The 16,793-nt window shown below is 43.5% G+C and overlaps 1 protein-coding gene across 5 annotated transcripts; it reads left to right on the top strand.

The window, feature by feature from the left end:
• The first annotated feature begins 296 nt into the window (after nt 1–296).
• LOC110538690 (pyridoxal-dependent decarboxylase domain-containing protein 1) lies at nt 297–16,008 on the top strand. Of its 5 annotated transcripts, none has more exons than XM_021625660.2 (24): nt 297–480; nt 1,888–1,964; nt 2,128–2,196; nt 2,345–2,425; nt 2,985–3,131; nt 3,209–3,398; nt 3,552–3,620; nt 6,311–6,389; nt 6,889–6,973; nt 8,704–8,752; nt 8,869–8,970; nt 9,175–9,300; nt 9,408–9,458; nt 10,145–10,225; nt 11,156–11,216; nt 11,433–11,503; nt 11,578–11,683; nt 11,918–12,089; nt 12,258–12,376; nt 12,524–12,645; nt 12,825–12,917; nt 13,030–13,126; nt 13,219–13,317; nt 13,470–16,008. In XM_021625660.2, the coding sequence occupies exons 2-24, from the start codon at nt 1,888–1,890 to the stop codon at nt 13,748–13,750; spliced, it is 2,427 nt and encodes an 808-aa protein (XP_021481335.2). In that variant the 5' UTR covers nt 297–480; the 3' UTR covers nt 13,751–16,008. The 5 variants fall into 5 exon arrangements, with proteins under 5 accessions (XP_021481335.2, XP_021481334.2, XP_021481336.2 ...); XM_021625659.2 differs by having other exon boundaries at nt 2,982–3,131; XM_021625661.2 differs by lacking the exon at nt 10,145–10,225 and adding an exon at nt 9,782–9,826 and having other exon boundaries at nt 298–480; nt 2,982–3,131.
• Nucleotides 16,009–16,793: the final 785 nt, after the last annotated feature.

Below are 16,793 nucleotides of genomic sequence, written 5' to 3'. Positions count from 1 at the left end.
TGCCATGGTTAAGGTTAGGTTTAAAATCAGATTTCAAGAAGATAAATTGTAAAATATAGCCAATTTGGACTTTGTCTGTTTCATTCTCCCTTTGAAAACATCCTACTGTCACTGAATAATCACTTATCTGTCTATGATAGACTGGTGCATTATGCACTAGGGTTCAATGAATGGAGGAATTAATTACTAGGCTATTTCAAAGTATTACAGGGACTCAATTTAAAAACCCTGCACTCACTGCCTGTTTGTCAGCTAAGCACCTATCAGCCAATCAAGATACACACAGCACCACATTGGTGGCGTAGACATACGTCAGCTCTGCCAGCGTGGAATACGGAGCGCCAGTCCAGGAAGTGAACATTTACAGGAGTTAGCTGTTCAGCCGTCAATATTATAATATTCCTCACGTCCATACAGACTGGATAGGCGGCGTATCCTTTTCTCAAGCTTTTCAACTGTCTGAAGGCACCGCGTCACAAGGTAAGCACAAACGAGCTGTCAATCTCGGTCGGGTCCAAGCGGTAACACTAGGCAAACTATGGCTAGCAATGCTAGTTAGGCTAACAGCACCAACAGCGGTAAGCCAGCTGTCATTGCGAAGAATTACGCGGAACTAGATGTATTTACTTTATTCACGCAATGCAATGTGGCATTTAACCCTTGCATGTCTTTATTTTTCATGGCTTATGTCGTCAATTAAGAAGCTGCCACCTTCCATTCATAAAACAACTTATCATCGTGATGACGACGCTGCTAATTTATTATGGATGGTCACGGATAGCTGATTGACTAGCGCAGTTGCCGCGTTCAAAACATCTGGGAACTCTGAAATCTCTGACTTCATCGACAACTGAGAACGCGGGGGGGCAACGAGTTTCCGACGCTGTGTTTTAACATTTCAAAAGGTCAATAATCATCGCTTTCAAAACCGGTTTTTGAAACATGCTGATATGTCCCTTTTCTTAACAGCAATAAATATAATAAAAATATACACTTACATTAGCAGTTTTCACATACCCACAAGATGTGTGTGCCTCCAGTCGACGAACTACACTTTCCACAGTTACGATTACACACAGATTTGGAGCATGCTAGATGGCTATTTAGCATAGGTGGCCACCTATGTCTTCCGTAAACAAGTAATGCAACTTGGAGATATGGCTGTGTAGTATTTTCATTTGATATGGAAGATACGTTCCTTATGTTTCCAAAACCGTACGGCAAGCGATGCGTGTTATAGGGCAAGAATCTGGGCTCTTAAACTCCCCTGGTCAGAACACATTTCAGTAGACAGCCAGAGAGTCATCATGATCACGGATGTTATTCATTGGTTAACAGACATTTACTGAAAGACAAATATCTAGGCAGATCATAAATATATTGAGTGGTATGTTGTAGAAGCAGAAAATCCAGTTTGATGAAATCAGCCAGGTAATCCAACTATCACATAACAGGTATATCCATAACCACACCCATTATCATTTCAGACAGAAATTAGGGCCTTGAGGCACCACTGGTAATGAATAGAAGTTATAGTCAGACTGTATTTACTTTCAACTGCTTCTCCAGTCGCCTGGAATTGGCAATAACATGAGCTAGACTGTGGTAGAGTCTGTTACATCATGCTAATGTCAATATTTGACTAATGTTAACAATTAGATTGACCTCTGTTTACTATACCTCTGATCCACCTCAATGTGCAGTCCAATAGGTGACAGAGGAGGGTAGAGGGAGGATTAGTGTTAAATATAAGGCTTTAGGGGGAGAGAGAACTGAAAGATGTGTTTTTAGCTAGCCTCTGACAATGGCTCTGTCTAACCCTGAGATGGAGTGAGGTATCCATCTGCTTTAGTGTCTTTTTGCTCAGTCTCTGACTTCTGACTGTAGATGATGGTCGACCCCACACTCGCTGAAATGGGCAAGAACCTCAACGAGGCCATGAAGATCTTGGAGGATGGCGGAAAGTGAGCTTTTATGAATTGGTGTTTGTTCATAAAGATGTATTGACTAGTATTACACTGGCTGTTAATGACACACATCTCTTCACACATACTGTATGTTAACACAAGTCCGATGCACACACCTGAAGGACTATCTGACTTTTTGGTTTTGTTTGTTTCTCTCCAGAGCATCAGATCCGGATGCAGATAGACGACAGTTCAGCAGGAGTAGTATCCCTGGACCCCTACAGGGAGAGTGAGTACAGTAGATAGCCCTGTTTCTCACTCTCAAACTAGTATATTTCTCTGTCTCTCTCTCTCACACATACAAATGTGGATGTTATTTCACAGAAGTAATGAGTTCCCTCAAGCAACGCGTTGTGTGTTTTGTTCCAAACTTCCAGTGGGCAGGATGTGGCCAGTATACTCCAGCTGGTCCAGAATCTCATGCATGAAGATGAGGAGGAAGACAAGCCAAGCCATCGGTAGGTCTGACATTAAAACACCACTACTGAGAGCATATGTCAGTTGGAAGGCCATCTTAGAATTTTCTTATCTGTATAATAAGAATTTCCATGTGAACAATAATAAGTTGTTGATAATATCAATGAAAAATCTATCCGGTTTATTAAAGTTGCAACAGATCAGAGGCAGAGAAAAGGTCTATCTGGCCTCTTGGAGACAAGCCCTTTATATTCTAATCAGACAGTACCAAGCTCTGTAAAAAAACAGCCCAAGAGGCTTGTAGGAAGTCAAAACAAATTGCAGTGACATTGTCAGCTGCTACAGAATCACACCGTGTTTTGCAGAATACAGTAATAATCAGTGTCCTTGTACCTCCAGTCTGGCGTCAATCACTATCAACAGAACCTTGCACAAACAGAATGTGAAAACATATAAATATGCTAAGCATTGTGTTAATCACTCTTCACTGTATATGAACTTTATTCATCTTAAATATTCCTAATACAATCAGTATAATACAGTTTATCAACATCACGTCTTTGTGACCTAACTTCCTGTGGGGGTCTTGTCCCCCAGCAGGATGCAGAATGTCGGAGAGCAGGGTCACATGGCGTTGCTAGGACACAGCCTAGCAGCCTACATCTCCGTGCTGGACAGGGAGAGACTCAGGAAGCTGATCACACGCATCGCGTCTGACACAACACTCTGGCTCTGCAGACTCTTCAGGTGTGTGTCTGGGTCTGTCTGTCGAGTGCGTGTGTGTGCTTGTTCCTGATGCTTTGCTAATTTTGATGTCCTGCCAGGTATGAGAGTGGCTCAGCATACTACCATGAAGATGACAGAGAGGGCCTGCTGAAGGTGTGTCGCCTGGTCATCAACACCCGCTATGAGGACTACTCCACAGAGGGCTACACCGTGCTCAACTCCAGACAGCCTGTCATTTACCAGAGCGCCACCTGCAGGCCTGGCCTGGGACAGCACCTCTGCAGCCAAGTAGGCGTAGAAGCAGGCATAGAAACGCATTGCGTGTTCTTACATGAAGACACACAGACAGACCTTTTTGATGTTACTTTAGTGTTATAAGAGCAGATATTTCAGAAGTATGTAGATGTAGATTGACTTTAACACAAATCCTCTCTTCCTCAGCTGGCTCTGCCTCTGTCTAGCCTGTGCACCGTCCCCTGCAACACCATGTTTGGATCCCAGCACCAAATGGTACATCAGCCTCATTTAGATAGGGCTCATACAATGTACACTACATTACCAAAAGTATTTGAACACCTTATTCCAAAATGATGGGCATTAATATGGAGTTGGTCCCCCGAATTTGCTACCATTAGATATTGGAACATTGCTGTGGGGACTTGCTTCCATTCAGCCACGAGCATTAGTGAGGTTGGACACTGTTGGGCGATTGGGCCTGGCTCGCAGTCGGTTTTCGATGGGGTTGAAGTCAGGGCTCTGTGCAGGCCAGTCAAGTTCTTCCACGCCGATCTCAACAAACCATTTCTGTATGGACCTCACTTTGTGCATGGGGGCATTGTCATGCTGAAACAGGAAAGGGCCTTCCCCAAACTGTTGCCATAAAGTAGGAAGCACAGAATCATCTAGAATGTCGTTGCATGCTGAAGCGTTAAGGTTTCCCTTCACTGGAACTAAGGGGCCTATCCTGAACCATGAAAAATAGCCCCTGACCATTATTCATCCACCAAACTTTACAGTTGGCTCTATGCATTGGAGCAGGTAGCGTGCTCCTGGTATCCTCCAACTCCAGATTCGTCCGTTGGACTGCCAGATGGTGAAGCGTGATTCCTCACCCCAGAGAAGGCGGTGAGCTTTACACCACTCTAGCCGATGCTTGGCATTGCGCATGGTGATCTTAGGCTTGTGTGCGGCTGCTCAGCTATGGAAACCCATTTCATTAAGTTCCTGACGAACAGGTATTGTGCTGGCATTCCATCCAGAGACAGTTTGGAACTTGGTAGTGTGTGTTGCAACTGAGGAAAGATCATTTTTAGGCACTTCAACACTTGGTGGTCCCGTTCTGTGACCTTGTGTGGCCTACCACTCCGCGGCTGAGCTGTTGTTGCTCCTAGACATTTCTACTTCACAATAACAGTACTTACAGTTGGCCGGGGTAGCTCGAGCAGGGCAGAAATTTGACAAACTGACTTGTTGGAAAGGTGGCGTCCCATGACGGTGCCACGTTGAAAGTCACTGAGCTCGATTTTATACACCTGCTAGCAAAAATAGCCGAATCCACTCATTTGAAGGGGTGTCCACATTCTTTGTGTGTATGTGTATATATACATATGTGTGTGTATTTAAATTCAGCAAAAAAAGAAACGTCCTCTCTGTCAACTGTTTATTTTCAGCAAACTTAACATGTGTAAGTATTTGTATGAACATAACAAGATTCAACAACTGAGACATAAACTGAACAAATTCCACAGACGTGACTAACAGAAATGGAATAATGTGTCCCTGAATAAAGGGGGGGTCAAAATCAGTATCTGGTGTGGCCACCAGCTGCATTAAGTACGTCTCCTCCTCATGGACTGCACCAGATTTGCCGTTTTTGCTGTGAGATGTTACCCCACTCTTCCAACAAGGCACCTGCAAGTTCCCGGACATTTCTGGGGGGAATGGCCCTAGCCCTCACCCTCTGATCCAACAGGTCCCAGACGTGCTCAATGGGATTGAGATCCGGGCTCTTCGCTGGCCATGGCAGAACACTGACATTCCTGTCTTGCAGGAAATCACGCACAGAACGAGCAGTATGGCTGGTGGCATTGTCATGCTGGAAGGTCAGAATGAGCCTGCAGGAAGGGTAAAACATGAGGGAGGAGGATGTCTTCCCAGTAACGCACAGCGCTGAGATTTCCTGCAATGACAACAAGCTCAGTCCGATGATAATGTGACACCCCCCCCCCCCCCCCCCCCCCCCCCCCCAGACCATGATGTACCCTCCACCTCCAAATCGGTACCGCTCCAGAGTACAGGCCTCGGTGTAACACTCATTCCTTTGACGATAAATGTGAATCCGACCATCACCCCTGGTGAGACAAAACCGTGACTCGTCAGTGAAGAGCACTTTTTTCCGGTCCTGTCTGGTCCATCGACAGTGGGTTTGTGACCATAGGTGACGGTGATGTCTGGTGAGGACCTGCCTTACAACAGCCCTACAAGTCATCTGTCCAGCCTCTCTCAGCCTATTTGGGACAGTCTGAGCACTGATGGAGGTGCTGTGTGTTCCTGGTGTAACTCGGGAAGTTGTTGCCATCCTGTACCTGTCCCGTAGGTGTGATGTTCGGATGTACCAATCCCGTGCAGGTGTTGTTACACGTGGTCTGCCACTGCGAGGACGATCAGCTGTCCGTCCTGTCTCCCTGTAGCGCTGTCTTAGGCGTCTCACAGTACGGACATTGCAATTTATTGCCCTGGCCACATCTGCGGTCCTCATGCCTCCTTGCAGCATGCCTAAGGCACGTTCACGCAGATGAGCAGGGACTCTGGGCATCTTTCTTTTGGTGTTTTTCAGAGTCAGTGGAAAGGCCTCTTTAGTGTCCTATATTTTCATAACTGTGACCATAATTGCCATACCGTCTTTAAGCTGTTAGTGTCTTAACAACCGTTCCACAGGTGCATATTCATTAATTGTTAATGGTTCATTGAACAAGCATGGGAAAGAGTGTTTAAACGCTTTACAATGAAGATTTGTGAAGTTATTTTGATTTTTACGAATTATCTTTGAAAGACAGGGTCCTGAAAAAGGGACGTTTCTTTTTTTGTTGAGTTTATGTATTTAGGACACTGGTGTGCCTGTATGCGTACTACCTACCATACTACCCTGATTTTTAAATGGAAAACAATATCTTTCTCCATGGGTGTTTTGCTGTTTGCAGGACATTGCCTTGCTGGACAAGCTGATCAGAGAGGATGTGGAGACTGGGAAGCTTCCATTGCTGTTGATCGCCAACGCTGGTCAGTGGGGAATTCTATCACCTTTTTAATACAAGAAATGGCAGAGAACACACATCTACTCTTTAAAAGTGTTTTATTTTCTCCAAGGTTGTGTGCTTATTGAAAAACCTAGCATGGTGACACACTTTTAAAAAAATGTAATTTTACTAGTCAGTTAAGAACAAATTTATTTTTTACAATAATGGCCTACCAAAAGGCCTCCTGCGGGGATGGGGGCTGGGATAAAAAATAAAATGTGTTTATGTATGTGTACACACCACAACAAGAGACAACGCAACACGGAGACAGACCTAAGACAACAACGCAGCATGGTAGCAACACACACAGTTTTACACTCTAAAGTGAAACAATGTTTACCCCTTGACCAACCAGGATGTTATTGTATGACTTACCTGGTCAAATAAAGGTTAAATCAACATGTCAGTCCCTCTATCACTGACATATTGACCAAGGCGTACTGCAGAGTGACTCAGAGCGTACTCGCTGCCTGTCTTCCCAGGCACCCCTGGGGCGGGACACACAGACAAGCTGGGCCGTCTAAAGGAGCTGTGTGAACAGTATGGCATGTGGCTCCACATAGAAGGGTGGGTAACAACATTACACATACTTGTAATACTTCTAATACAGTGCCTTGCGAAAGTATTCGGCCCCCTTGAACTTTGCGACCTTTTGCCACATTTCAGGCTTCAAACATAAAGATATAAAACTGTATTTTTTTTGAAGAATCAACAACAAGTGGGACACAATCATGAAGTGGAACAACATTTATTGGATATTTCAAACTTTTTTAACAAATCAAAAACTGAAAAATTGGGCGTGCAAAATTATTCAGCCCCTTTACTTTCAGTGCAGCAAACTCTCTCCAGAAGTTCAGTGAGGATCTCTGAATGATCCAATGTTGACCTAAATGACTAATGATGATAAATACAATCCACCTGTGTGTAATCAAGTCTCCGTATAAATGCACCTGCACTGTGATAGTCTCAGAGGTCCGTTAAAAGCGCAGAGAGCATCATGAAGAACAAGGAACACACCAGGCAGGTCCGAGATACTGTTGTGAAGAAGTTTAAAGCCGGATTTGGATACAAAAATATTTCCTAAGCTTTAAACATCCCAAGGAGCACTGTGCAAGCGATAATATTGAAATGGAAGGAGTATCAGACCACTGCAAATCTACCAAGACCTGGCCGTCCCTCTAAACTTTCAGCTCATACAAGGAGAAGACTGATCAGAGATGCAGCCAAGAGGCCCATGATCACTCTGGATGAACTGCAGAGATCTACAGCTGAGGTGGGAGACTCTGTCCATAGGACAACAATCAGTCGTATATTGCACAAATCTGGCCTTTATGGAAGAGTGGCAAGAAGAAAGCCATTTCTTAAAGATATCCATAAAAAGTGTCGTTTAAAGTTTGCCACAAGCCACCTGGGAGACACACCAAACATGTGGAAGAAGGTGCTCTGGTCAGATGAAACCAAAATTGAACTTTTTGGCAACAATGCAAAACGTTATGTTTGGCGTAAAAGCAACACAGCTGAACACACCATCCCCACTGTCAAACATGGTGGTGGCAGCATCATGGTTTGGGCCTGCTTTTCTTCAGCAGGGACAGGGAAGATGGTTAAAATTGATGGGAAGATGGATGGAGCCAAATACAGGACCATTCTGGAAGAAAACCTGATGGAGTCTGCAAAAGACCTGAGACTGGGACGGAGATTTGTCTTCCAACAAGACAATGATTCAAAACATAAAGCAAAATCTACAATGGAATGGTTAAAAAATAAACATATCCAGGTGTTAGAATGGCCAAGTCAAAGTCCAGACCTGAATCCAATCGAGAATCTGTGGAAAGAACTGAAAACTACTGTTCACAAATGCTCTCCATCCAACCTCACTGAGCTCGAGCTGTTTTGCAAGGAGGAATGGGAAAAAATGTCAGTCTCTCGATGTGCAAAACTGATAGAGACATACCCCAAGCGACTTACAGCTGTAATCACAGCAAAAGGTGGCGCTACAAAGTATTAACTTAAGGGGGCTGAATAATTTTGCACGCCCAATTTTTCAGTTTTTGATTTGTTAAAAAAGTTTGAAATATTCAATAAATGTCGTTCCACTTCATGATTGTGTCCCACTTGTTGTTGATTCTTCACAAAAAGATACAGTTTTATATCTTTGTTTGAAGCCTGAAATGTGGCAAAAGGTCGCAAAGTTCAAGGGGGCCGAATACTTTCGCAAGGCACTGTATGTCTTTAACCAACCATATTGGAGGGGTTTGTAAATGCTTTATAACTGCTTGGTCTTTTCTGTCTCTCAGGGTCAACTTGGCCACCCTGGCTCTGTGGGAGGTCTCGTCCCCCGTGACGGCACGTATAGGATATGCTCTCCCATTCTGTGACCCTCAGAACTCTAAATGAATACACTGTAAGATGCCTGTATAGTACGGTAATGTAATATGTCTACTATGTGTCTTTGCCCCCAGGCGGCCACCAGGAGTGACAGTATGACCCTGACCCTGGGTCCGTGGCTGGGCCTGCCTGCTGTCCCAGCTGTCACCCTCTACAGACACGAGGACCCAGCCCTGGTATGCTTTCTCCTTCCTGTTCTCTTCTTTGGTATCCCCTCTTAACTCTTTCCCTGTCTGTAGCTGTAGGGCCTTTAAACTTGCATCCTTCCTTCTTGCCTCCCTTGAAGTTACTAGAGATCTGATATGATTTGATTGGTGTAAACTATGTGGTGTAATCTTTGGTTTCACCTATCCATTTGAGTTCTCTCTCTCCTGTCTTAGTCTCTGGCAGCCGGGTTGACCTCCAGTCAGCCAGTAGAGAAGCTGCGTGCCCTGCCTCTCTGGCTCTCCCTGCAGTACCTGGGCCATGATGGGATAGTGGAGAAGATTAGACACGCTGTAGAGCTCGTAAGTACCTTGGGTTAGTAATTACCATGTGGGTTAGCGATCTGTATTCATTTCTATCACCTTACTACTAACAAACTGACCTGTGTTGTATCTCTTTTTGTCTGTAGAGCCAACAGCTTCTGGAGAAACTGAAGACTCTGGCTTCCATAAAGACTTCAGTAGGTCCACAACTTGCTGTTTAACTATCTACTACTATTAATGTGTGTGGAAAGCATTTATGCATTGAGGCTGTTCTAAGCAGTCATAAGCTGTTTATTGTATTTAATAACGCACAATGGGTGTTAACGAAGGCACTATAAAGCCATTATACGTAGGGGGGGTCATATGATGAAGACCCCCAATATATGAACTTTTGCTTGTTGAGTTTTAAGATACGATAACTTAAGAAAACAATCATAAGATCACACTTAACTCGAACACACAACACACAACACACAGCTATAAAGATGCGAGCGTCTGACGTCTGTTTTGTCATCATCAGGATGAGCTTGACTCTGAGATCTCTTTCGTCGATGCTTTGACTATGGTAAAGAAACAGCACTGAGCCTCGCTAACAGAGACCTCCGTCATACTGTCGCTAAACAAAGACCTTGTTCACAGGCATCAGCTCTGAGCAGACCTTGTATAATCTGAAACAGAGTGTGAATATGATTGGCACATGTAGATTTTGAGATCATTGGAACGGTGCAGTAACTGCTGAAGTTGATCTGGTGAACAAGCAGAGTGTGTGGGTCTGGTTACTGTGTTGATGGTGGCTTTGAGTACCGTTTGTTGTAGTGAGTGTCGTGTGTAGGAAGTGTGTGTATACTGTGGATAGTGAGCTGTTGGGTTGCCTTGGTTACAGGGTGTGGTGTCTCTCTCTCGGATCCCGCCGATCTCAGGGGGCTCTCTACGGGACTTGCTGGGCTCTCTCATTCTGTCTATTGTAGGTGGGACCAACCCTCTTTCCCCTGCTTGCTCCCCCCTTTCTTTCTCTGTTTCACTCCGTACCTGACCATGTTTGTCCACCTGAATGCCCTGAAAGGCACTGTATTTGAGACACCGCTCAAATCGAGGGCATTAATTTGCTAAAACTGCAATCAGTCCACTTCCTGGTTCCAGTCCAATTATCACTACAGGCAAGTTTTAGGCACAGCAGAGAATGTCCTGTCCCCTCACCACCACGTCTTCACAGAACCCTGATGACTCTAAAGTTGAACTTTGGCCCAGGCATCATCAAAGATGGACCTCACTGTGTTTACATAACTACCCTGTTAGGGTACAACAGTAACAATCCAACATGTCACTTCAACCTGTCAATCCTGCTATGGGTACTGGATAGTACATACCCTTACTGTGAATTGATAGCGGTGGGGAGAAATTACCAGAAGGAAAGTAGTATTTTCTGTGCTGAGATTTTCTCCAAAACTAACATTTACCCGACTCAATGATTTTATGTACAAAGTATACACAGTACATACAATATAATGGTCAGTTGTGGATTTGTCGTAGGTTGTAAGAGTTAGTCATGTATATAAAGTCCATGGAAAACACAGACATGTCCATTGTGAATGGAAGTCATAGGCATTGACATTTATGCCCAAACATTTTACTTTAAAATTATTATTATTATTTATTTTTTAAAGCTGCATGATTTAACAATCTCCATGCAGACCACTTTGACTGCTCAAACAGAGGATGTGTGTCACAAACCCAGGCATCTCCATAGCATCACATCACACAGCTTCTCCGGCCCATTCTTACACAGTACACCTGTTTGCATGTTAATGACAACAGAGTTTTTTAAAGGTCGAAGGTTATGATCCTGGATGTGTGGAACCTCACCTGTGTGTCTCTCACCTTTCCTGTGCTGCAGGTGGAGGATGAGCTCAACTCTCCAGTAGTAGTGTTCAGGTTCTCCCAGGAGACCAGTGCAGGTGAGTGGTTAACACTACTCTTCCTGTTCCAACACATTTTCCTCAACCAACCAAGAACTCTTATTCAGCTGCATCCAACTTACTTTAGATGCAATGTGTGCATTCAAATGATGTAATAATGCATTCAAATGAGTATCATGTAAATGTACTATGGGTTTGAATTTGGCATGTTATATGTAATGGGTCATAATGCTATGCCCTCTTCCCTCTACTCAGAATCCAGTGGTGGTTCTGTGGAGGGCTACTTTGCTGGAGAGAGAGAAGTGCTAGATTCCCTCAACAGATGGGTGAGCATTTGTATACACGTGTAATGGGTGAGACCATGTTGGTTGGTTGGTTGATTGATTGTGTCTGCCTGTAGCTGTGTGAGCAGTTGGCACAGCTGGTGCCCGCCAGCGGGGTAGACATAGTGGAGTTGGAGGACGAGGGCACCTGTGTCCGCTTCACCCCTCTTATGACCGCCGCAGGTAACACACACACACACACTCACCTGTAGGACACACACGCATCATAAAGAAAGGCACACACTCACCTGTAAAATAAACATTCACATGTTAGACATACCATCATTTGTATTACACACACTCACCTGTACAGTTAATGAAGAACACCTGATCATTGTCAGTCAGGCACAACTCTCCTTTTGTTGACCCTTTAGCTGTTGACCTCTGAACTCTGCCCTCTGACCTGTTCCCTCCCAGCCCTGGGGACCCAGAGGTGTGACGTGGATCTGCTAGTGGAGCGGTTGATTGAGCTGATTCCTGTGCTGAACTGTACGCTGCGTCTCAGACTGGACTTCAGAGAGGAGGTGTACCGCCACTCTGCCCTCAGTTACATAGAGGACCTCAGCTGGCCTGGCCTGGGAGCCGTCAGGTAGGAATATACTGTTATTCATTCAGTATTTGTGTCATTAGTAGCTGTTTCATTACCATTTTACCATGCCATTTCATAGTAAATACCTGGTCATTTCTGTACAGTAAAATTATGTGCAACTGCAACCAAAATGTTTTGTGTAAAGCAATGTGACTTGTATCCACTCAGGTATGAGCCGAGGGTTGAGGAGCTGACCGACAGTAAAAGAAAGCTGGAGGTGGAGAAAATCAACAGTGAGCTGCTGGTGAAACTAGGGGATCTGGATGCAGACCTCATCTTCTCCACCGGTCAGTACTGTGCCTGTCCACAGCACAGAGCTCCTTTTATCACATCTGACACTCAAGGTTTCATTCTTCCCTCAATTAAAGGAATGATTCAGACCTGGTTCTGCTTCTGCCTGCTTTACCTCTTAACTTCTCTCCCTCCATCCTCAGGCCTGGAGTTCGGACCCGAGAAGGACTGCATATTTATTGGCATGGCAACGGAGGACCTAGACGTGGCAGAGCTAGTGGATACGATAGCCGCCCTGGGGAGGGACATAGAGGAGAACGGCAGGGTAAAGCGATCTCCTTCTACTCTGTTTACCTACAGTCTGTCACTTCCTCCAACATGGCTGGTACTTCCAGATTATATAGATTTTTGATGATAAAATGTAATAATCTATGCAATACTACAATCCTATTGCATTGATTGAGTTGTAAATGACTATTTTCTTCTGTCCCATCTTGCCACTAGCTATTAGAGAACATGACAGAGGTGGTGAGGAAAGGCATCCAGGAGGCAGAGCTCCAGCTCCAGAAAGACAACCAGGACAAACTCATGGAGGAGGTGTGTGTGCGTTTTTGTATATGTATGATATTAATCAATGCTTTGTATACGTGCACATTTTATGGACTGATTTGTATACATTTTTTTGCACCATCATCTCCCTCTCTCTCAGGGTGTGTTGAGACAGATTCCTCTGGTCGGCTCCGTGTTGAACTGGTTCTCTCCGTTCCAGAGCACTGTGAAGGGCAGAACCTTTAACCTGGCTGCAGGTACACAACTGTGTGTGTGTGTGTGTGCCTGCTCATAGGTTGCTCCTGTACATCTGCATTCCGATGGTATATTAAGTGACTGTTTCCCATAGGTTCCCTGGACTCCACAGAGCCCACCTACTCCATGAAGGCCCAGACAGGTGGGCTGGTGTCGCCAGAAACCCCTACCTCCTCTGCCAAGAGACTGCCAGGTATGGTCTCACAGAATCTATAGATGGGATATTCTTGTTCTTTCACAGTCATTCTCTTTTAAAATCAAGGGACATATTTTATTTATTAAAAATACTGGAAATCTAAGACTACTATTCTCTGATTCCTCCTCCTTTTCCTCCTCCACTTGCAGGACAGAGGCTGTTCCGGCGCGAGGGTGCGGGTGGCTCTGACTCCCACAGTGAGACCAGCTCCGTGGGCCAGGCTGAGGATTTCTCCAGGGAGAGGTTCCCACAACCCACCACACCGTCCCCTGTCCAAGACGAGGCGGTTTCCGTGGTCCCTGAGAGCCCAGAGATCCCCCAGGTGCCGGCTGAACCCGAGCCCACGCAGGAGAAAGGTGAGGTTGGTACACAAGAGAAGGAGAGACAGCCTGATGGCCAGGACGCACCAGTGGAGGAGACGGGCAGATAGGACAGCCCTCAGAGCAGGGTTATTTGAAACCAGCTCTGAAAGGTTCCAGGCCAGTCCAGCAGGTGTTGCAGAGCAGGGATTCATTCCATTCTCAAATAATTCTCCCTTGCCTCTTTTCTTGACAACTGTCTCCTTATAGATCTAAAGGGACTGGAAACTGTGATGAGAGATAATTAGACAGCAAAGGCTTCACTTAGCCTACCAGAAGGGTAGGGATTGCTTTTGTCATTGTATCTCTACTTTATTTTTTCTTTCCAGTCCCTTGATGACTGGAAGAGGTCAAGGACAAAGGGAAGGAACCAGGTTTTCAGAATGGAATCCAGCCTTAGTCTCTAGGGTTGTGTCTGACTGTCTGAGGACTCGATCATTGTGGGTTAATAAATAACTATGTAGGAGTAGGACCTAAGAACTCTGGTCAAGCAGGAACTACACCTGAGGCAGGGAGTCAAAGGTGAAGGGTCGTCTGAAGACTTCCTGGTTCATGGCCTCCACTACTTCAGTCGGTCTCGTCATGGCCCGGAGGTAAAACAGCTTATATGCAAGCCAAGTAACGTGTGACTAACACTGGAAATAAAACAATTTTATTTTCTATGTAATGTATGCGCACCTATTTCTATCCACTCAATCACCATCATGATCAGTAAAACCAGATCTATATAGAGGGAAATATAGTAGGAAAATGAAAGCATACTGTGATATGAATTGAACGAGAGAATACACACACCCACCTGCTTCTGATCTTTAAACACACCCACAGTATATGTGCTCTACCCCAATAGACCCTCCACGATTTGTCAAACACCATCCTGTTAATTTTTTCACATACTTGGGTCTGATTGGTGTTTTTTTAAACAATATAAATGTATGTTTTTAATAAAATGACCAATGGGGCTAACATTTCCTTACATTCACAAGCAAAGTCTTGCTTTACATGCATTCTGAGGAAATAGTTTTTTTTTCTTTGCCAAAAAATATAGTGGCTGTAAGTTATGTTGATGTTTCCTGTGAGAAATACATACTGTAGCCTAGTAGCTATTATAATGCCTCGACTGATGATAGCATATTTGCAGGTTAAAGGATTTGGTTTCAACGCAGGGCTGTTTAAAAAAAAATAATTATATATATATATATATATTCAATTTGTTCTGTCCATTTATTACTGCACTACCTTATTTAATGTTGCACAGTATGTGTTAATCAACTTTTTCAATTCATTTATTTTTTAATTCTCAATAAGTCTATAATTTGTTGCAATAACTACTTTGATGAAGAATTATGATTCCTGACTTGAAATGACAACAATATTTCCATCCTGCTTCCATTACAATCTCTGATTTCACGTACCTTTTCTCTAAGCCCTTTGTCAAGGATCCAGTTTTATGTTCCTTCTATACCATTGTCTTCAAAACAGAAGTTATCTAGAGAATTGAACTATTCTCGACCTACAGCTCTAAGGGGGTTTACGACATGTTTTGTACACAGTTGTAATTATTGAAATGATAGGTGTTACATTCTCGTTGTCCAATCATATTTCTGCTATGGAGTCATAAAAATTGGGAGAACTTTAATGACCTAGGGTGTCAGTAGACTACGGACGTTGCAATGACTTTCAAATGTGATGAATCATTTGCTTATAAAACTGCTTTTGTATCCACTGTACAACACTGTGCCGTTAGACATTTTTCTATCCAAAGCAGACAGAATGGAATGAGCTTCTACTTTTAAGTTTTTCTTAACTTAGGATGTGCACTTAACTTGAAAATACAACCATAATTGTTGTCTTCTGAATTGATACTATAAAGATGAGCTTGGTTCACTGTACTCTGATATAATTTCCATTTGTTGTATATCTGTTTAATGTCATAAGGCTTTGTTATTATGTCTTTATCACCTTACTTTGAGGACATTGTTTTCGTGTTCATTAAACATGTCTGTACATGTTACTTTTTATTCCGCTCATAATCAGCAATTCTGGTGCAATCTACTCATAGCAAAGGAGAAAAATAACTGATATTTGTTGAACCAGGAGCGTTATTTTTGATACACCATTAATTTAGTTTTCTGAAGTGAAAATATTTAATAGATTAATGTTTTAAGGACATAGGTGGTTGAAGTACTGCGCTAGTCTCATTGAATGAAGTGCAATGCCTGTTTCTCAAAGATGTCTGAAAAAACACTAGTCAAATGTAATTTCATGGGATGGAAAGAGGGATGTATTGAAGAATCCAATCAGCTTTATTAAAACATGATCTAAAACAGTTTTGTGTCATCAATCATTTGCAGGGACTCTTTAATTTACAAGTCGAAGATGTTAATCAAATTGTTAGTTCCCAATTTATTAGTAATTCCACAGTCAACATCATTGAAATCCTGATTTAGTACCAATGTCAGGTTGATGTGTTTCTCCTTGTCAGAAATATCCTATGGAATCAGTATGGGGAATTAAAGAACCCAAATACACACTGCAATGCTCAAACTTTTTCCTCAATGTTGTTTCGCCCTGCCTTCGTTGATGCACCGTTTTGTGCTGCTGGACATTGTGCTAGACATTGTCTCTCTCTAGTGGCAAAACTATTACTTTGCACCAAGGCCTCAGCTGAACCTCAGCAGTGTCTTTACAGAACAAAATTATAAACGCAACATGTAAAATGTTGGTTTCATGAGCTGAAACAAAAGATCCCATGAATTATCCATACACACAAAAAGCTTAACTCTCAAATGTTGTGCACAACATTTATTTACATCCCTGTTAGTGGGCATTTCTCATTTGCCAAGCTAATCCAGTCACTTGACAGGTGTGGCATATCAAGAAGTAGGAGTATTTCTGTCTATAATAAAGTCCTTTTGTTGGGAAAAACTCATTCTGGTTGGCTGGGCCTGGCTCCCCGGTCACGTTAAATCCATAGATTGGGGGCCGTATGAATGTATTTCAATTGACTACTTTCCTTCTATGAACAGTAACTCCGTAAACACGTTGAAATTGTTGCGTTTCTTTTTTTTCAGTATGGTTCACGTTTATTTCGATGGGAATGAAAATGAACTA

Source organism: Oncorhynchus mykiss, chromosome 12 (assembly GCF_013265735.2).
Source record: "Oncorhynchus mykiss isolate Arlee chromosome 12, USDA_OmykA_1.1, whole genome shotgun sequence".
Lineage (NCBI taxonomy): Eukaryota > Metazoa > Chordata > Actinopteri > Salmoniformes > Salmonidae > Oncorhynchus > Oncorhynchus mykiss.
The sequence above is the reverse complement of the archived record's forward strand: the minus strand, read 5'-3'. Positions and strand labels throughout refer to the sequence as shown.